Below are 22,418 nucleotides of genomic sequence, written 5' to 3'. Positions count from 1 at the left end.
AGTCGTGCTTTACGATTTTTCCGCGTATTTAACCTTGAGAAATTCCATTAGTTCAGTAATTTCCCTGCGCCACATGGAGGCCCTAGGTGGTTCGAAATCCTTTTTTGCCGAAGCGTCGTCCGATGCTGGAGACCGACGCCGTATTTTCTGCGACACCTGGCCCTTAACGCTATCGCATTGATAATCAATCAATCTATAATTTAACCAATGTTGTTTGTGTTAACGTGCCCAGGTACAACCCTCAGGTCTGAGTGCTGGTATGCGCACATATTAAACTTAAATAATAATAATAATAATAATAATAATAATAATAATAATAATAATAATAATAATAATAATAATAATAAGAGAATACATCGCGCGTGAATATTCCTCGAGCCTAGCTAACGAATTTAAAAGCGCGAGAGCGGATTATTTTTATCCTTAAGCTGGCCACTGCGCGCCTTTGAACTAGTGATGCATAACGATCGATAGTACCATCGATAGCGCACTGGTGATAACGATCGATAGCTCCATCGATAGTGCAATATCGATAATGTAAGATCACGGGACGTTCCGCGCCTAAACCTTGCAACAAAAATTTCGCGACGTTTTCCCCGTTCCCAAATGCATGATCGAACTGAATACCATACTGACGCCAAGTTAGCGCAAAGAAATCTGGTAATATCGCCACTCAATAACTTCAAAGCTATCGAATATACCACTTGCCAATAGCGGTCCTATCGTAATGCTATCGACACTACTACTGTTACTACTGTTGATAGCTTTCCTTTTTTTTACATTATCGATACACTGAAAAAAAAAATCCATACTATCGATGGTCAAATTAACGATAGTTTTGCGCCGCTATACTCTCAACGCTTCAACTGTGGATCGGCCCAGCGCTGTCGTTGCACTGTTGAGGACGACGCCGCGCTCTCCATTCGATCCCGACCGCAGCTCGCGGTCGCATGCCACTGGGGGCGCGGAACGCAAAAGCTTTCACATTGATCTTCGGGCACTCGAACAAAGAACCGAGCAAATCCGAAACCCTCCCACCACTACGACGTCCTTCGTAGTTTCGGGCGTTGCTTTGAGCCGCTGTATGAACCGCTCTCTAAAGGTCGGGCCTGGGTTAATCGAAGTTCATCGGTCGAGGCACGCGGCTTGGCGGGTGTGCGCGGCGTTATATGCCACCGGGCACGGGTTCAGTGGCGAAAATTGACGCGTATCCTTCGACTGCTGTGGTGTTTGTTACATAGTCCCTCTGTGTGGCCTTGGGATCAGTCAGTCAGTCAGTCGGTCAACCAATCAACGAGGATGTTTATGTTGCTGTAAAGGTGACTCCACGTTTCCGCGATATAAAGTGCTGGCATCGTTCGCGCGCGCCGCAGAACGGTTTCTTGGTCACGAAGGAAAGCAGAAAAAAGAACCAGACGAATGAAAAAAAAAAGAACGATGTACCGTAGACGCAGGTTACAACGTACGTCGTGAGTAGCGCACGTGACGAACACGTGGTCATCGCGTCGGAGAACACGTGCGCGGTTGACGGCCCGTCAAGAAAACGGCTTTTCGGAGGGAGGGAGGTGGGGGGGGGCAGCGGCCATTCTCTTGCTGGCGGCTCGTCAGACAATAAGGACGCGCGCGCGCCCGTGCGCAGCTAGCGCTGACGGCTTCCCGTGAGCTCTGTCACTTCCTTCGTTCATGTGGCCGCTTCACGACAAGACGCTTCGCGTCTTGTCGCGAGGCAGCAGGCATCGCGAGGCAGCAGCAGCCCGCGATGTTCTGCAACCCTGTCGTCAAAAGCGACACGTGTGCGACCCCTTCCAGTAACCTCGTCACCCTTGTAATCCGATACGAGTGTGTGGCCGACCCATTGTGATGACGGGGTGTCAGCGAACACTGGGCGTCTGCGTGTATGTGTGCGTGCGTTCATGCTTGTGTACGTTTGAATTTTCATCTGATCGCAGGAAGTTCCCTAGCTTGCACTCTGATGCCGTTTCTTTCTTGAGCTATCGGATTCTGTTCTTAAGGTGATGCGTGGGCCCAAAAACTTGGTACCTAAATGTTTTTATGGGTTGAAAAATTATGTGCTCACATGAATGTCGCTAACTTTACGTTAAACAGAACGAACCTAATGCTTTGTTGCTGTGCAGACGATTACATTGTCTCCGTGCTAGCCCTCACCCGGCCTTCGTTGCTGCATCTTAGTATAAATGTTTATGTGGTGCTAAACGTTGTCTTCGATCTTCGTGCAAATGTAGCAGCCACACGATTGCAACGTAACTTTAGTGTACACATCTTGCGAATGTTTCCGCTAAGTATGTGGCTCTTAACTTACTGTATCCCATCTCAGTTCCATGTTGTCTTCGTCTCTGTGGTGCTGTTAAAGGAAGCTTTTGCTCTGGGCCTCCTATCTAAACACATGGCAAAAGAGAAATCGTTTTTCTCGGGAGCCATAAAACCGAATTTGATGAGTGTTGTTACAGTTAAAAGAAAAAAAAAGCTAAAATCTAGTGACTGTTGGAAGTGGATTTTGGATTTGGGCTATCAACGTCTTTATAAATATTGTTAAAAATTGCAAAATTTGGAATGCTGCATTTATGAAGTTTACAACTGTGTAGCTCAGCAATGGAAAATATCACAACTTGGAAAACTGCATTGAATAATACATTTAAAGTGTACAAAATTGACATGTTACACATCCCTGTGAAGTATGATGCTAATTTGTGAACAGGACTTTTGCAAAATGCTTGTAAACGTTAACAAATTCACATGAGCTGTAAATGAATCTACCAAATATGTCCGCATCTAACAGATGGAGTTTACAAAACTGTGATACCTGCTTTTGATGCAGAGGCATAAAGTTGTAAACATTGGGCTAACATTTTTTTTGCTTTGCCAGTTATTTTAAATTCATGTAAGAAATTTTAGGCCCTGAATTAAAATTCGTCCTACAGTCACTAGAATTTAACTTGCTTTGTCAAGTGCAACAAATTTCATTAAGATCGGCCTAGGGGTTATCCCAGAAAAGCATTTCTAAATCTTACATTTATTTAAATGAGTTCTTCCCAAGTTAAAGTGTCCTCTTAATTACAAGTTGTTTAAAATTCATTCAGTTTGCTGTTCTGATATTAAGCCATATTAGGATACAACAGAAAGTGATGCCACTTTAACTGCATACAGCAGTATACTGAAGTGGCACAATCGCTTGCTTTGTATAAGTGCACTCAACTGGACTTCTTGCATCATAGCCTTTGTACGATAGCATACAAATTCTCTTATGGGATTTGGCGAAGGAACAAGTCATAGAGAACAATTCAGGAGGCTCCTAGTCAACTGGAATCGCAACTCTAAAGCAGGTGTAGAGTCTCAAGATGCCAAGGAGTCCTGATCGTTCTTTTTTTACTCAGTTGCCCGGTCGTAAGATGCTGCCTGCAAAAGATATGCCCGTTATTGCCTTCTTGTTAATGGGTGTCCGCTGCATGGCATGATCTCCACATGCTTTGCGGCACCATCCGCTGTCAGGGGACGTGAGAGTGAGTCCTGATCGTTTGTTTTTTTGTTTCAAATCACCACCACCAGCAGGCCCGAGACAAAGGCAGACTCCTCGCGCCGACGTCACACATCCGGGAACCGTCAGCTGCTGCCCCTCAACGATGGCAGTGATGCGATGGACATGCTGTCACTACTTGGCATTCATAGACCGGAAGAAGGACAGGTAAATGCAGCTGTGTCTATAAATAAGCATCGTGCTTGCAAACATTCGTGCTGCAAACATTGTATGGGCAGATGGAGTGGGGTCACAGCTACTGCGATAATCTACTTTAGCTCACGCTTGTTTTTTTAATGCTGATATACTGCACGGAGGTTGTACTCGCTATCCTGTCTATTGTAATAACAAAAGTGCAGTTGGCATCAAAAGTTTGTGAACTGTGGATTTAAGAAAAACCTGACTATTTTGGCAGCTTGGTATTTGTATTTCCAGCCTGTACTAGTATTAGTAGTGGTACTAGTACTATTAGTACTGCTATCACAGCTAGTACTAGTAGCCTGTAGCAGTATGCTGTATGGTTTTACTGGCTACGGTTGCAAAAGGCTAGGATTCAACGTTTGCTCGGATTCTGCGGTTCATAAACATTTATGCTGAGTGTACTTTGGTAAAGCAGGGAGCGTATTCTGCGAGTGTCCACCTTTTGGACATGCCCATTTCGTCTGCTTCTGAAGTGCTTATTGGCTAGGGCACGTCTGCATGTCTGCATCTGACGGCTGCTTTAGCCCAGCCAATTGGAACTTCAGCAGCAGACGAAATAGACTTGTCCGCTAGGTGGCCACTTACAGAATACCCCCCAGGTGTCAAATTTAACCCCAATTTCGGCGAAAAATTAACGTGCCTAGCTGTAGACTGGCACTGCGATCCATGCAAGAAGCCCTTTGCTTCTCGTAATGTAAAGGACACAAGAGAAGCGAGAAGAAAGATGGTTATCATGGGATCCCATGTGTCAGGCTGAACTTGCACAGAGTAGGGGCAAGCTTGCTGTTCAATGTGCCTCATCAGCAGATCGCGACTGCTTTTCATTTCACCTGGGGTAACCAATGACGGATACAACTAGCAAATATGTTTGTTGGCAAAGTTATCCACAAAATGTGAGCTTGGGGAGAGATTATAGGTATTATACTTGTAGTAAAATATTTAAAGACTTATTTAATGTTCTCTGAATGAAACAGGCGGCCTGAATGTTCTATGTATATGCAGTACTTGTAAGTTGATAGGGGGGACATATTTATATTTAAGAAAGACAGTGCTGCTTGAAATTGATTAGGCAATGAAATCAAACCATCATGTAATGCTCGGCATTATGTGGACAGCAACCTAAAGCAATAGCTCAGCTACAATTAGGCTACCATTACCGAATAAGCTTTGTGCATATTAAAGTAGACTACCCACCTTTGCTACGCAATTCATATGCTTAAAGTGAAGGTGAAGATAACTTCATGCAGTTGCAACTTCAGAGTTAGAAGATATAAAAGCCAGTTAGTGTAGCAGAATATAGTGTGAGAATTTGTGTCTCGTAACTGAAGAATGCAATGGACTACCTCAGTTATGATGGATATTTTTTCCCTCTAAGAACCTGCTAGCTATCATCAGCCACAAGCTCATTCAGTTGTTTCAAAGCACATGGCGTTGTGGCTAGCTACCTGGTTGATGATAGAGGCCAGCAGGGCAATGGGAATGACAGTAGTCCATCCCTTGTATGTCCACATAATGACAGTTTGAAAGCTAGGTTGGTCTGTTCATTACGCGATGCTTATGCAGTGATGTGTCTCTTTTCCTGAACGTTTTCAGTATCTGTCCTTCGGTCCCTACCTGGTGTCTTCACGCCAAAACCACATGTCGGCTGTTCAGTTTCGTTGGTCGAAATCTCATGACCCTGATGTTGCCCATCATGGCCACTCTCAGGTGAGCCTTCCCTTCTTGTACAAGTGACGTGTTGCTAAGGAATCCGTTAGTATGGCTGTTACTTCAAACAAGATAACTTAGTGTAAGAAAATCACACATTCTGTATCTCAAATTTGAAGTTTGACTACGAGTTCCTCTGGAGAAAGAGAAATGATGCACTTTTATGATCGCTCATCTTATAGCATTGTCATTGGACAGTTTTGAACAGTGTCATTGAAGATGCTGCAATGTTTAACCTAGCATGCAACAGATTGAGAACAGATGAGAACATTCATGCGTTAAGCATCTATTTGGATGGAGATATCAAACCTGAAACCAAGCTAGAGTTTCGTTTACATACAATTGATTGTACCAGTTTAGTGCATGTGCTCATAGAACCATATTTACTCAATTATAATGTGCCCTTGTATGTGATGCATGCCTCATTTTCAGAGCAGGAAATGAACTCAAATTTTTATATTTCGAGAATTTAGAAATTTCATGGCTTTGGTTTTTCATTCACAAATATTTCATGGCAAGAGAGTGAGAAAGTAACTGTGATTTGTTCTCACTTGCGAAAAAATTCATTTTATCTGATCTGCAGTGGAGCAGGCATCACACATCATCACTTTCACAGCGTCTAGCAACAGCATCTAACCTTTGATGCCATCTACGGCATTTGAAATACAGCATTTCTCAAGTTCCCTGCATATCGTGGCAGCCTAATGAACTTGCAGAGTGGGCACAAAACTATTGCAGTCTCAAAGCTGAAGCGACGTGGGGAGTGGATTAGATTACAGGCATTCCTTATGCCAATGACGACAGCTTGTCACTGTTAAAGCTTTTGTGTTGTGCTAGAATCTAACCTGCATACCATTTCTTATGGCATTTTCCTGGTGAAAGAGCGGGTATTAGAATCGACTAATTATGGTATTCATTTGACAGAACATCACCCTTGATACTGCCATAATTCGTAGCATTTTTCTTTTTCTTTACACAAACTGGCTGTCTAGCCACTCTGTTAGTCTACTAATGGTCAACGTATACTAATAGCACATCATAGATACGTGTCCATTCCATTTAGTTGGTTTACGTACAATGTGCGTCTGCTGGATTTGTGTAGTGTCAAAAAACGTGGGACGTCAAATTAGCTCGGGGTGCATAATCGCAGTTCACCATGCAGAATTGGTTTATTAGTATGTAATGAAAGACCCAGACCAATTAATTCTATGTAGTGAAAATTTATTATGTATGCTTCTTCAGAATTGCAAAAAGCATATATCTGCAGAGCAGGTTAGGAATTCTTCACTGAGTTTTGTCAAGTTTCCTGAATGCAGATTCCATACATTAACTCTCTCTAGCATACTTTGAAAGCACCTATGCAGCAACTGCCTGATTGCCTGGTGCAGAACATTGTGAAAAACAATTAAAAAAGTGAACCCAGTACATGATGACATGCTGACATCGTGAGTAAACGTGTTTTACATCAGGCGTGATTGCCTGATGTAAAACGTCGTGAAAAACAATTAAATAAGTGGACCCACTGAGTGTCGACATATAGGCACCGAGAGTGAACAACCAAGCCATCTACATTCCAACTCGCATTAGTAAAACACTTCACAGATTTTCAATTTTGCAGCACAGCTCCAATCAGAAGTGTTTCAATGTATATATGGCACATTTGAAATATCAGTATTTTCATCACTGCCATTGCTTTTGATGCGCTGTCTTGCCATGCATAATTGTGCACAGTGACTAAAGGGGACGAGCACGATATTTGCATCCCTGAATGCAAAATCAAATTTGTTGTCACTCAGTTGTTACTACTTTGTGTCTGTTCCCTTTGATGCAGTACGTGACTCGCTGCATTTCTCACGATACGGGGACGTCGGCCACCACGCCTCCTAGTGCCAGCAGCTTGGAAAAAAGTGAGCATTTGTTGATCCCATTTGATTCGCAGCACTGAAGAGCAACGGCAGTGAAATTTCGGATCGTGTGAAAAGCCTAGTTTCAGAAAGCGTAGATATTGAGCAGCCTCTGTGCAAAATCTTACGTTTGAAATACAAGTATATGTGTCACGAAATGCTCACAGTAGGTGTATTTCTCTCACAACTCTATGTGGAGTTCTGGGGTCCTGTCTGCATATAATTTTTGTCATAATTAGTTATGTTTAACAAAGATTTGGTTGGTTGGTTGGTTGATTGATTGATACCGAAATTGAAAAAAAACAACCTTGGGCTATTGCTCGCCAGAAATGACGTTGGACCCAGAATGTTGAGAATCGGCATGCGTGCCTCAGTATGGCTTCCGAGATAAGGCTGCACCCACGTTGCGCTGAAGATCTCGGAGGCCATGGTTTGGGATTTACGTCACATCTGCTAACTGCCAGGTGCATGCTTCATCTGCACAGGTGCTATATAAAGGCTGTTAATAAGAAAATTAGACATGCACCAGCCCTGCAGCTTTTCTGAGGTTGCTTCAGTAGCATACACTGCTCATTTATAACCAATTTAGCCTAAGGAATATTTCGTTACAGTTGCCCTTTCAATTAGAATGTGTGATGTTGCACGTAAAAGACGCAGACAGAAGCAAGGAACGAAGATACACACACAGTGCTGCATGTCTATTTTCGTTTTTTGCTTCTGTCGATGTCTTTTATGCACAATGTTACACATTCTGATTGCACACCAATAGGTCCAAGTAGCAACCTTAGTGCCCTTTCAAAATGTCTTTTTCTTAAAATTTTTGCTAGTACTAGATTACTGCAACGTATGTACATTTAATTGTACCTCAGCGTATCCTCTGCACCAAGACAGACATGTCACGGTGGCGAGGATAGAACGTCGAGCTGTTCCTCCTACATGAATGCAGGAAACGGCTGTCATTGTTGCATATGTATTGCCACTGGCATGCTTAGTTAAAAACAGGCTGCGCTGTCATGATTGCGACATACCTCCTCACATGAACGCTGTATTACCTAATGTGATGGAACCCTTCTGACAAGCTTAACCAGCTGTAGTGATAAAAAATTGCAGCTGGGAAAATGTATGTACATGAATGTTCTGAACATGCTGTTAGCATCAGGGGACTGTGATGGAGTGGCACCACAAACAGAAAAATATATTTGTGAGGAGGAGCATGTTAGCCAGATGTTTGTTTGTTTGCTTTTTATATATATAAATCGCTTGGGATTTCTTGGGCATTACAGGAAGGAGTGGTTACACATGCACGCAAAATGATGTACATATTAAAAATCACTTGGGATTTCTTGGGCATTACAGGAAGGAGTGGTTACACATGCACGCAAAATGATGTACATATTAAATATATGTGAACTTGTGCAACTGGAGATAGCTGTTTCAAATCGGCAGTGGTCAGGTTTGCTGGCAATACGTGTGAGAAGGTTGTTCCAGTCTGAAGCAATCTTGGGTGCGAAGAAGTTTGAACATACATATGTTAGTACAAAAACTTGGTACGTCAACTTTGAGGCGGTGATCAGTGCAGGAAAAGATGTGTGAAGAGGCATAGAGAAACTAGCTTCTCAAGTTCATAATAGATGCAGTCTGGCAATTTTTAGCCTGTGTGCGATCATGTGAACTTTTAATATTACAGTACAGCCAAACCTCAATACAGAATGAACACTGATATTGCAAAGCATCTATTTTAATGAAGTAGCTCGGTAATTTGTTAGGCCATGCTTTATTTCTGCAAGAATTGTACTTCTATAACAAAATCTAAACTACAAGCACAAAGACGATACCCGTTACAGCGAAGTGAATACTTTTTCGCTTGCAGCTCAATGTATTTGTTTTGGTTTGCAAAAATTCCACATACTCGGCAAGAGTAACCTGAAACAGCACTTTCTGAATGCAAATGTGCTTTGGCTAATGGCTTGTCTTAGCTGGCCGAGAGCCAGCAAGCCAATGTATTAACCTTGTGATTACTCCAATCATGCGGTTGCATGTTAATGATGGTGCAAGGTGCATTTGTAATCTGACTCCCATCTTTCTGATGGTGCAGCTTTTGAGTGGAACAACAAGGATGACGTGAGCCTTCTTCCATGTTGTGGGTCACCTGTGCCATACAGCCCAGACCTCCTCGACAACCCAGAGCTAATTGCCGGAAAGCACAGTACCATGCTCAGCTTCCCTTCGTACATTGTAAGTTGCCTGGTATTATATGCTTCTTTCGTTGAACCAACCTTTTTCTGTTCCTCTGTGCCAAACGTTGCTTAAATAGGAAAGCCAAGACTTTTTCTGCACAATAACTTGCTCATTACCGCTCAAATTTGTCAAGTTTTGTACAGGTGTGGTGGATTGCAGTGGATGCGCTTTAACGCCAAGTTTAGGTGACATGCTCGCCTATGTCATCTAGAGCAGATGTGGGGCAATGTTTCGGTAATCACTGTTGAGGACACTATCACTTCCGTCAGATACTGCGTGACGGCTGACCATGACAGCAGTGTACATCTACGCGTCAATGCTAAGTCAAGTGAAATCTTGTGAAAGTGATCATATATTCCGAAAAGAAATTGCTTGAAAATACTGCCCCAGACGAAAAGCTTTTCTCTTTCTTTATGGGGGAATTTTTTTCTGCAATGAAATGGTTGTGCTGTCTGTCGCTGTTATGGTGAATGAAATTCAATGAATGAATAAAAGTTTGTGTCGTTATTTACAACTTGTTGGCTTCAATATGGTATGGGGGAATTTCTCTTCCTCAATATGGCCTAGTTTGCGGAATCATTATTGCCAACAGGGTATACCCTTTGTGTGCACTAGAGACACACACTGTGACTGTGATGAGTTTGAGACTGCAACTACAAACATGCACTTTTAGCACTATGTATTTCAGTACTGAGTTAGAGGTGCCCAGTTGTTATGGTGAAACATGGTGTGCGCCATGTTTAGTCATTAAAGTGGAAGATGGCACTACCGTCCCGCTTCTGCAAAGCATACATTATTAAATCTGAACGCAAAAAAATGTGTTTTTGTTGCCACGTTGTTTCCCTGGACAGTCATCTCTTGTCAGTTGTACAATATCCTTGTGATTTCTTATGTGAAAATTTAATTATGAATGCATGTAAATTTTTGCCTTTTAGTTGGCCTGTTTTTTTAAGACATACCGTACTTACTCACATAATTATCGCACTTGCACAATGATCGCACCCCTGAATTTTGTCGTCAAAATTCGATTTTTTTCCTTTCCCATGTAATAATCGCACCCTGAACTTGCCGCAGCGATATGTCGTGTGCCAAGTCTAGCTAAAAATAATCTTGCTTACCATCTATTGAATGCTATGCGAACAACTCTTCAAGACAAACCAAGCGGTGTGCACACACCAAACATTCTTAAGCAGATGCCCTATTTCATTGCTTTCATCACTTTCTGCACTTCCATGAAAAAAAAAGCTACAACCAAACTTGCCTTTATTATGTGTAGACATTATAATGGTTGTGGTCAACAACAACAACTAAAAAGGCGCCTTTTGATTCTTCTCGTCTGCACTCATGGGCACGCAACAAATTGCAAGCGGCAACGATAGTAGCCACATTCACACTGATACGTTAGAAGTGTACCCTATTGATACACCGACGCTTGTAACATAGCTGAGTTATTCGCCCACCCTTAGTGGAAACGTGCCATATTAGGATAGTAGCGAAGACAAATGCCACAGTTTCCGCAGCATGCCCGCCACGTGTTTCCATCTCGCTGGCAGCTAAGAGCACCCATCTATTTCTCTCCCCTCAAAGTCGACATGGCTACGTTGTTGCCGCAAACTTGCTGATATTGGGGATATTATTCATTACAAATACGTAAGAAAGTGTTTCAATGCACGTAATGTACTCACGAGAAGAAAAATGATCGCATTCGGCTTGCTCCACCAGCCGCCATTTTTGTTTTGGTGTCCCACACTGTTTACAGCAGCAGCCGCCTGCTTGTTGACCTGTTGTCATCCCGCAGCAAATGAGGGATGAAAAAAATTTTCTTTTTGCGGAAAATTTAAGCCGCATAATGATCTCACCCCTGAATTCGCATCAATCTTTTTAGACAAAAAAGTGTGATTGTTATGCGAGTAAATATGGTATTATACCAGTCAGCCCATCCTGTTTTCAGTTGTACCGTACGTGTGCGTCAAATGTCTGGAGCAAACTGCCTTGCTCACTGAAGTTTGCCTTGTGAAATGTGTGCAACCTTTCTTTTGCAGACTTCCATTATCGACTACGTGAAGCCGTCGGACCTGAAGAAGGAGCTCAACGACAAGTTTCGCAGCAAGTTCCCACACATCCAGCTCACCCTCAGTAAACTGAGAAGGTGAGTGTGCATACCTGCGTTCATTACATTTTTAAAAGATTATCGTTATTATTATTACTTTCATAATCAGTTCTTCTTTTATGATGCTACCAATCTTGTGACAAACTGTGAACCCAACTATAGTTGCGTAAACGGGGACAAATTATGGCAGTGGAGCATCCGTGGGGTTTGGCTGGCTCCTGATTCCAAGTCCGTGTTCATGGCAGTTGGTAAAAAAAAAAAAGCAAATGGCTAACGTAATTGACCGTGCAAATGAACGTGAATCACACAAGGAAACATGGAAAGGGTGAGTGTGAACCTGCCCCAATCGTCAGGAGAATGGACGATCCTGTTCGAGTGCAATGTGTGTGTGTGTGTGTGTGTGTGTGTGTGTGTGTGTGTGTGTGTGTGTGTGTGTGTGTGTGTGTGTGTGTGTGTGTGTGTGTGTGTGTGTGTGTGTGTGTGTGTGTGTGTGTGTGTGTGTGTGTGTGTGTGTGTGTGTGTGTGTGTGTGTGTGTGTGTGTGTGTGTGTGTGTGTGTGTGTGTGTGTGTGTGTGTGTGTGTGTGTGTGTGTGTGTGTGTGTGTGTGTGTGTGTGTGTGTGTGTGTGTGTGTGTGTGTGTGTGTGTGTGTGTGTGTGTGTGTGTGTGTGTGTGTGTGTGTGTGTGTGTGTGTGTGTGTGTGTGTGTGTGTGTGTGTGTGTGTGTGTGTGTGTGTGTGTGTGTGTGTGTGTGTGTGTGTGTGTGTGTGTGTGTGTGTGTGTGTGTGTGTGTGTGTGTGTGTGTGTGTGTGTGTGTGTGTGTGTGTGTGTGTGTGTGTGTGTGTGTGTGTGTGTGTGTGTGTGTGTGTGTGTGTGTGTGTGTGTGTGTGTGTGTGTGTGTGTGTGTGTGTGTGTGTGTGTGTGTGTGTGTGTGTGTGTGTGTGTGTGTGTGTGTGTGTGTGTGTGTGTGTGTGTGTGTGTGTGTGTGTGTGTGTGTGTGTGTGTGTGTGTGTGTGTGTGTGTGTGTGTGTGTGTGTGTGTGTGTGTGTGTGTGTGTGTGTGTGTGTGTGTGTGTGTGTGTGTGTGTGTGTGTGTGTGTGTGTGTGTGTGTGTGTGTGTGTGTGTGTGTGTGTGTGTGTGTGTGTGTGTGTGTGTGTGTGTGTGTGTGTGTGTGTGTGTGTGTGTGTGTGTGTGTGTGTGTGTGTGGACATGTTGCGCTTGTCCTGTTCACGCAACGAAAAGTGGACAGGAGAAGTGGTGCTCTGTCCGAGTGCAGTCTGGGTTTTACGCTCATCCTGTTCGTGTTTATTTTGTGTGGTTTGTCAGCGCAGTCAGTTGTGTTAACAAAAATGTGGTAACTAGCACACCAACATATATTAGTCAAGCAAATGGTCATTGGCACATCACTGTGAGATGCTATATATTCAATTGTAGGAGGCATGACAACATCAGTCTATTAAGCAGGTAGTCAAGCAATTTCCTGGCATTAGACACTGTTTAACTGCTTTTGAATACTTTGATATTTCAATTTGTTAGCTTATTTCACTTTATTTGCCATGTAACACTATCTCTGGCAGTTGGCATTGAAAGTCTGTTATGACAGACAAGAAAAACACAGCTTTTTACGGAGTGAAAATTAAAGTTGAAAAGTTTGCCGAAAATGATATTGTGATGAGTTTGATGTGACAGCTTTGCTGGCCTTGTATTTGTTGATGAGGATGCAAAACTCCCAGTGAGGTAATCCCAGAGGCCTTAGCTGTAATCAAAGGTAGGGGTTTCCTGATTGGCCTGGTCCTGATATACCAGTGCACAATGTGCATTCTCACAAAGGCTATAATGTGACAGCGACGCCAACAATGACAAAATAAGTGCAATGTTTTAATCACGCACTTTATGAGTTTTATTAGTCATTGTGCTGTAGTGTTAGTTGTGGACTACTGATAGTGGCACATAATATCAGCTGCAATAGCCACATGAAGCCAACAGACAATGACAACAAAGAAGGCATAAGGGGAATGAACCAGATTTTTGCGAAATTTAAACACTGATCATGTTTTAATAATTTAAGCACTAAAACAAGCAAAACAAAGGCAGTATTATTTAGAAAAGAAGTAAGCCGATAAATGATAATTTGCAACTTACGTATGGTGATACTGAAATGGAGCTGGTAAATCATAGAAAAATTCTAGGAGTTATGTTTTCAAGCAAAATGCTTGGAAACGAACATATTGATATGGTGCTGAACCAGTTATCGTGCGTTGTGGGTATGACGTATCACTGTTGAACAGTCTTGCCATTTAAAGTAATGCTTTTACTTTATAAATAACTTTTTTTATTCACTCCTCACCCATTGTTTTTTGGTATGGGGCTCCACAACTTCTGCCGAACTTGCAAAAAGATGCCTGATGCAGAAGAATGATATCAGAATACTTTTTAACTTGCCGTATGATGCCCACACAGGTGAACTGTTGCAGTAGGCTGGAATTTGATCTGTCCACAACCTCTACACTTTTAAGTTAACTGTAGTGATAAGGCGTGAAGTGAAAGAAAATCGACATTTTATACATGACCATTCACGTCTGCAACAAAACATAGCGTCGCTTAACACATATAAGGAAATGTGGAGAGTGATAATTCCGAAAACAAATTATTCTGAAGATAACTTATCCTACATAATGCCTACACTACTTAATATCTGAAAGCTGGTATAGACTTTCTGCAGTGTACACCAATCTAATTGCGAAAACTGCATATGCTAGGTTTTTAAATTGCATTGCTTCTCTGGCCACCCTTATACTTGTTCCTGTGCTTTGTCTGTTTATGAAAGTAAGCTATTCTATGTATTTCTTTTTCTTTTTTGGCTATATGTTGTATGTTATGGCAGTTGACACTGCGGACTGTTTTGTACAAACGTAGCTGTGGGCCTTTGTCAAGCTGCCTCTACGGGGAGCAGCTTTTACCTACAGCTTCCTTCATCAGTGTGATGATGAATATTAAACATTATTGTTATTATTGTATAGACATAGAAATGATAAATAAAGGGATATGAGAGTGGACTAAAAATACACCTGGCCACAGGTTCCGGGATACAAACCCACGTGTTCGCATTGTGCATGCGATCCTCTTACCAATTGAGCTACCACGGCACCAGTTTCCTGCCCACTTTTCTTGACTATTCATGTATGTGTGCTAACTAAGGGGTGCGGTTTTTCATAAGTCAAGCAGAGAAACTGGGTCCCTCGAATCCCCTTCTTTTCGTTAATTACATAGCAAGGGTCTCGTCCTCGGCAACTTTGATGCCTTCAGGTATCATGCAAAGGTTTATTGGCCAGTAGCCTTCTCTTGAGTTCATGTGACACCTCGCACGAGAAAGGATGCATCTTCTGCCAAGGCCATGAGTGGCAGCACTGGCTAACACTCTTGGGGATAACTCTAGTTCGCATACGTAAATACCCAAGAAAAGTGGACAGGGGAACAGCGCCACGATAGCTCAATTGGTTGGAGCATCACACACATAATGTGAAGACGTGGGATCATTTCCCACTTTGCCACTTGCATTTTCGTCTTTTTTCGTTTCCCTTTATTTATCATTTCTATATTTCAATTAAGGACACAAGTAATTCCACTATGCTTTCCTTCTTGTCATTGTCTGTTGGCTTCATGTGGTTGTGACTTTAGAAAAACCAGGCCACTCAGTTCCCCTTCTTCCCATTAGCTGTGGTAGAGTCATATACTAATAGGTAATGCCTCATAAGTAGATGGAATTGTTAGCTCATAAGGTCATAAGGTGTAGATAGGCAGCGTCAGTACATAATGGCTCCAGTGTGGCTCTGGTGTGGAAAAAATCGGGCAAGGAAAGCCCCTTGCCGGACACCGATCGAGGCTAAGGGAGAGAGTGTCCCTAGTTTCAGTGATACTCACCTCCTAACAGCATGGTAACAGGACTGCTAATTTCTTCTATCTCCTCCAATAGTGAACACATCTGAAAAGTTATTGTGGTAGAACACTCCTTAGAGAGTGCTTTACAACTTCCAGCGTATGTATATAACCAATGTTTGCATTGGGGCCTGGTGAAGGGCACTCTAAAGGATTCTGTCAGCAAGTGACATTTCTAATGTATTGCCTTTTTTTTTTCTCCTCTCTCTCTCCTTTTCCCCATCCTGGGATCTTGCAGTCTGAAGCGTGAAATGTGCAAAATTGCCTGTGGAGAGGTAAGTCATTTTCTGTTTGTTTCAAATGCAATTGCTCTTTTTATTAAGACTTGTTCATGATTCTTGTACATCTGTAAGCAGCTAGCAAGCTATAGTGAGTGTTGTGTAAATAAGAGTGCCTGGTATACATGGCTTTACCAGCTAAACCACTCACTCATTTGTGCTCAAATTACGCACTGAAGTTAGTTTTAATATGTTTGCTAGCATCACTTACCTGTCCTTTGAAGTTGAAGAGTGTGTTGAGTGCAGTGATCCCACACAAAGAAAATGTTGATTTTGCAGGAACGGAATAATGATGCAATCTTCATTACTGTGGTGACATGCACCTTTCTATGTGGCGGTGACAGATGTTACTATCATTTCGTTGCAGCAAGACCAATACTGCCGCAAACGATGTGCGCTTATGGCTTTACTGTGAATGAAACAGGAAGATAATGGTCAAACGTGCGTTATTAAATGGCATCCACTACAAAAGGCAATTCTGTGTTAAATTGAAATTTAAGTTAGCCAGTGGTTTAACTGGTATAGGCCAGTATACTCGTATAGCATGGTTCTCCCCACGGCAGGCAACAATGAAAATACCGCCCACCGCTCCGGTTAACCACTGGAGCGGTGGGCTCTAGCTGACCTAGCTGACTCTAGCTGACCAGTCAAAATTTCATATTCTTCCTTTTTTCATGGTCCTTGAGCGTTTGTTTATCACATGGAGATCTATTACTTAGAAAAGTGGCATAGAAATTGAGAAAATCGTACTTTTCTAGTGAACTGGTGGGAAATTGTGTGTCTGAAGATGGCATCACACCGTGGAGTGCCTGTCTAGTGGGGCTTTCTGTTGATGCATCATCGCCATTCTGGAACCATTGTAAAGACGAGGGATCTGGCCTGAAATAGCCATATCGCCATATTTCGCGGTGCAGAAATTTCGTCGTGCAAAATAAGCGAAAAAAAAATGAAAGAAAAATATATGTAAATAAAAAACTAGTATCGTGATTCATTACTGCTGCTATGCGGACAGAGGAAGCGCATTTATTGGCTGATGCAGATTTAAAACACTGGTGCGTGTTTCATGCATTTCTTTGTCCTGGCAATGTTTGGCGACCGCGCTAGGATGCATCGCCGATTCGTGTGAGTTTTATTAGTGCATCCAGAATGCAGTATTGGTGAATTTACAATTCAGACTGGTGAAATGGATGTATCGGGAAAAAAAAAGAGACAGCACAAGTTGCCTGTGTGCTGCCCCACCCCCCCTCGCCCCCCTAATGTTGCGAAATATCCACCCCTAAAAAATTTATGGGGAAACCACTGCCGTACAGCCATGTATGGTCATGTGGACTGTATGCAGCACTCACGTAGATGGTAGCATGAACAATCACAATATTCGGAGCCTTTCCCAGCCAATGTAATTTGTTGAAGGAAAAGGCATTGTTAATGTCTTTGTGTGAGCTGAAAAAAAAAGTTAATAAATCAGGCGGGATGAATTGCTGAAGATGAACAACTGGTATGCTTCATGAACGTTTGCTGGTGGCATCAGAACAGAATGGGCCGTACTTCCAGCTGCACAAAAAGGGCCAGTGTGGGGCCACAATGGACTTACAATGAACAATGCTGGCCCAACATTGGTCCCATTAAAGGGTTCCTTTCTTGCAACCTTCGAAGCAAACTATTGCGAGCCTTATTCGCTTGAAGGACTCCCAGTGTGACGACGTCGTCACGCAGGGCACAGGTCCGCAGGGCTTTGACAGCAAGCATGGATCTCTCAGTACGTTTTGTGAAGTTTATATGTTATGTAAGAAGACGTTCCAAGCTGTGCTTAGAAATAGCCAATTATTCAGGATATTGCTATTTGTCATATGGTCTCTTCAGCAAACGATGAACAACAGGGTTTACACTCAATGTTTGTAATTACACACGGTGCAAGCTCAGCTGTGTGCCAAGCTGTGCCGCTAGCACGCGAAAGAAAGTAGCACCAATTCTCAACAGAATTTGTGCAGCATATTGCATAGTTGCTGCTCAGCGTCCTCGATACTTATAGAAGAAAGCTCACTTGAAGGTATTACAGAATTGTCTGCACACAATGTTATGGAGTGAAAAGATTACAAGTAAAATAAATGCAATTTCTTATCACTAGTACATAATATGACCATGTGTTTCCATAAACCGTCAGGTGAAAGACGGTGGCACTGCCATTTCCCCAACTAGTAGAGTTTTTTTTTTTCTTACAATTGCACCATAAATGTAATCTGAACTTGCCCAGTTCATGAGCCATTAATGAAGTTGGAAACAGCGTTGCGCTTGTGCTTGGAGTTGTATTTCAGGCACTGCCCCAGTGTGGTGCAGAATGCATAGAAAACTGTAGAAACTGTTGCGTTTTGTTTTATTTCAGTGTGGAGTCGACCTGTTGACAGTGGCCCAAGCTTATGTATTCTTTGAGAAACTCATTCTTAAGGTAAGTCAAGTGTAACGTTACTGCTTGGCCAGTTATGAGCATCAGCCTAATGTCCTAGCTGAGATTAAGAAGAAAAAATGGAAGTTGAGCAGGCCATGGAATGCACAGAAAAGCTAACCAGCGGTCTGTTAGAGTTACAGAATGGGTGTCAGTGGTAGTGGGAGGCACTGTCAAGGATGGTGGAGGTTCAGGTCTTGTGATGATATTAGGAAAATTGGTAGGCATAGCATGGAATGGTCTGATGCAAGACCAGGGCAACTGGAAATGGCTGGGAGAGGCCTTCGACCTGCAAGTGGGCATAGCACAGCAGGATGATGATGATGGAGCATTAACTTCATTCTGCTGTTACTAGAAAAGTAAGGCTTGCTGACATTGCAAAGTGAGAAGCACTAGGCTTCTTTGAGCAACAGGGTGGCTTGTCAGCACATTAATTAGGCCAACCAGCTCAGTCACGAACCAACGCTGAGTGCAGTCAGGATAACGTGAAAATTCTTGAATCTAGAATTAGGACTCTCAGGTCGAAATGTTATATTTCTATGCATGATTGTTTAGGAAATGCATAATAGTGGGCAATCTCAATAAGATTTGTCTTGTTTCTACAGTAAGATTTTCCTGACTCTCAGCAGCCATATTGCTTTTTTAACAGTTTAACCGTAAAGCAGGAAATGGTTGGCATGATTTGAAACAGATGAAGCAGTATTTCTGTCTGCTCATAGGAAGTATGAGTTTTCTATATACATGCTCGCAATTTGACAATACGAAGTCACTTTAAACGCGCGAAATATTTATGCCCAGTTAGGTACAGTGCCGTCAGGCATAATGACATTCCCTTATAGTGACTCAGCCAGGTCATATGAACTTTAGAACTTTGTTTTGCATGTGAAGCTTCTGCAGCTATTGACCTTTCATAGCAAACTTTCACCAATCGTATCAAGCGCATTTGTGATACCACACATTTTAGGAAACTTCATCACAGCATTTGTACAAAATGCTGGCTACCTAAGTTTGAATAGAAAAAGAGGTATTTACGTTTGCTTGCACAAAAGTGTTGAAGAGAATTGGGGTTGGGTGCGGGGATATTCTGAACCAACTATACGGCCAATGCAGGCGGGATGTGTATGCTTAGAGTTGAGGAAATATGGCACACATTTAAAATGAGATATGTTAATATTTGAATTATGGTTCTCACTTGTTTATTTTGTCTGTCAACGTTTTGAAGTATATGCATTCTTCGTGCCTGTATTCTATGGTTCTGTGCTGAAGCGAGATCATGTATAAGTATAGCCATGTACCTGATACTTTCTAATGTCTATCAAGCAGTTCATATAGGTCTGTGACAGAAGCTGACATTGAAGTTCGAGGGCTACAGAAAACCAGCCAGAATTCATGCCTTAGATCGTGATGTAATTAATCGATCGCATTGTAGAGCTTGACTTATGCAAGCACGCGCTTTCAAGTTTGTAACTGTTGCTTGCCCGTTTCGCCGTATGTTTTTTTTTTCTCTTCCACCGCAGCTGCTGATTCACAAGCAAAACCGCAAGTTGTGTGCAGGCGCATGTCTGATGCTGTCGGCCAAGCTTAACGACATCAAAGGCAACGAAATGCGCACCCTCATTGAGGTAAGCCTTGGCTAGACCCACTTTGCACTCACGCATTCATACTATCAGCGCGGAGAAGCGATGTGGCGCCACCTAGCATGCATTGGGCCATAGTTGACTGTTGCTTCTGAGATTTGGGACCCACATTTGCATCATCTTGTGCCCCATTATTTTTCTCCATTTTTCTTTGTGAGACTCTACTGTCCAGTGTAAACGCTCAGTGTAACGTGTTGGGAAGCTTAAGAGGATAATAAAGAGAAAAATGTTTTGGACTCTTAATAAATAACCCCTCTGCAATATCAAGAAAGCCACTCTTACCTTGTTTAAGAAGCTTGGTGAGCCAGAAAAGGCAAAAAAAAAAAAAAAACGGAAGGCAGGTGTCAACGCCAGCTTGAAAGATCCTGCCCTGACAGCATGGATTTTGATTGCGTCTGCTCAGACCTAGTTAACTTGTTATCGGTAAAGATGGACTGTGTTGCATTCTAAAGGAGCTGAACACTGAGCCTAGCAAGATTCCAATACCTTTAACTGAATCGCAATGACCCAAATAATACAAATATACTTGAAGTCAGTCGCATCACACTGATGTACAAGCAATGGGGTTACGGCGTGAAATTAAAAAAAATTTATAACTTTTCCCTTCACTTTCTCTTCCAATAGTTGGCCTGTTTGTGAGAGATTAAAAAGATAGAGTTTTATGGAATACTTTTTCTGTCTAAACTGACTGGGCGTTTCACTTCATTGTCCCTTTCACAGAAGTAGCTTAACATAGAGCACACATACAAGCACACGCACTGAGTTGCGTTTCTTTGCGTCGACAATGTAAGCCATAGCTTCACGCGAACTTGCTGGAGGGTCAACTGACGCTTCACTCACTCACCCACCAAGGGAACGATTGATAGCACAGGCTTTGGATTGGCATTTGTTGGCTTGCTTACCGCACTATGAATTGGTATAAAGTAAAATTAAAAGAGCGCAAAAAAAAACACACACAGACAAGACTGAACATAACAAGTGCTCACTAACAATTGTTCTTGTCAGTTCCTCTTTTTTGGATTTTTAAAAATTTTACTTTATACCAGGAACCACCTAGCCTAGCAATAAGTCTTTTGTTAAACTACAAATTGAATTCTCAGCGATCATGGGTTCTTGGACCACTAAATTCTTTTTATTTTAGCTCTACAGTTTAACCTGGCTGCTGTGCGGTCTTGCAAAAGTTTGTTTTTCAATTTGTATTTTTTAATATTTCTTTATATATACTTGACAGTATATATGAAGAATTAAAATATAAAAATATACCCTCTTACGCAAGGATCTTTTGACAATGTGCAAGTGCTACAATTAGCAGTGGCTTTTTTTATTGTGCGAGCAGATAAACATTAGTATATTGAAGCAGGAAGGCACGCAACTGGGTGCCACCTTACAGATGGTGTGATGTTTCCAGCGGTAACATTTTTCGTAATGTATGACAGAACGTTTTCGTAGCGTATTGTTGTTTTCGTGCCAGCAAGAGAGTTAAAGTAGTCGTCGTATTGTGCCCTAAGACATCAGCCAGGCCGGGACAGTGCACGTTGCCATGATTGCATTCACGTTTTGTATGACTGGTGGGATTAGGTATTCTTCTTCTGTCATTTTTTAAAATTTATTTATTTACGACTCCCTGCTGTGTCAAGGCCATTTGTAAGCAATGCCAGGGCGCCTAATTGCACATAGCTTGGGTGTCACTTCCAGAACTTGTCACCGAGAGTAAGAATGGCGTTTACAAAAGAAAAAGTTAACTTCATCGCTGAAACGTCCATGGTTCATGTGCTATCGCAAGCAAATGAAGAAGGCATAGAGCTGTTTAGTTATGAACTGCGAAATTCGATGGTGGTTGGAGTACACTGAGTGTTGTTACTTCTGCATTATTTTTACCTTCCAGTGTAAAGTGACTGCTTCTGTGCGCATTTAAATGGGTACTGAAATGAAGAGGCTTATAGCGCCTGAAAGGATGTGGACACAGAAAGACGTGGTACACACAGGCACTGTTACATCAGCATTTATTTTAAGTAAGACAACCACATATATAGCGTCCAGCGCCTGTGTGTACCAGGTCTTTCTGTCTCTTCATCCTTTCGTGCGCTGTAAGCCTCATCACGTCATACCAACCCTCCCAAAACGCTGCGTTACTGTATTGAAATGAAAATTTTTCTGTCCAGTAGAATTCTTTTTCTCTTTTGCTTTTTAGGTCTTTTTTAACGTAGCTGTTATCTCCATAATTGCAGTATGAAGCCTAGATTTCTGAGAGCACTGTTAATAAGTATGGCACCTTTTATGCCCCCCAATCAAAATGTATCATGTGCAGCACGGCTTCCGACATGAAAAACGAGACTATTCATGTCACTGAAAGTGGAGGTGGTGGCCACGTGGTAATCGCAACTTGACAGTCAGCCCAGTTCTGTGGTTTAAGGTCACGCAATGACCACGTCACTGAA

General features: G+C 42.4%; 1 protein-coding gene across 4 annotated transcripts in view; it reads left to right on the top strand.

The window, feature by feature from the left end:
• Window positions 1-22,418, top strand: part of LOC142557263 (CDK5 and ABL1 enzyme substrate 2) — a 154,746-nt gene that overhangs the window by 119,422 nt on the left and 12,906 nt on the right. For 3 of the 4 annotated variants that reach the window (XM_075668976.1, XM_075668973.1, XM_075668975.1), the window contains 8 exons: window positions 3,565-3,700; window positions 5,327-5,440; window positions 7,272-7,347; window positions 9,440-9,579; window positions 11,625-11,731; window positions 15,864-15,900; window positions 18,284-18,346; window positions 19,861-19,965. In XM_075668976.1, the coding sequence (XP_075525091.1) occupies window positions 3,565-3,700; window positions 5,327-5,440; window positions 7,272-7,347; window positions 9,440-9,579; window positions 11,625-11,731; window positions 15,864-15,900; window positions 18,284-18,346; window positions 19,861-19,965 (778 nt within the window). The remainder of the gene's footprint in view (window positions 1-3,564; window positions 3,701-5,326; window positions 5,441-7,271; window positions 7,348-9,439; window positions 9,580-11,624; window positions 11,732-15,863; window positions 15,901-18,283; window positions 18,347-19,860; window positions 19,966-22,418) is intronic. The other variant, XM_075668974.1, reaches the window with a different exon arrangement.

This window comes from Dermacentor variabilis, chromosome 9 (genome assembly GCF_050947875.1).
Source record: "Dermacentor variabilis isolate Ectoservices chromosome 9, ASM5094787v1, whole genome shotgun sequence".
Classification (NCBI taxonomy): domain Eukaryota; kingdom Metazoa; phylum Arthropoda; class Arachnida; order Ixodida; family Ixodidae; genus Dermacentor; species Dermacentor variabilis.
The sequence above is the reverse complement of the archived record's forward strand: the minus strand, read 5'-3'. Positions and strand labels throughout refer to the sequence as shown.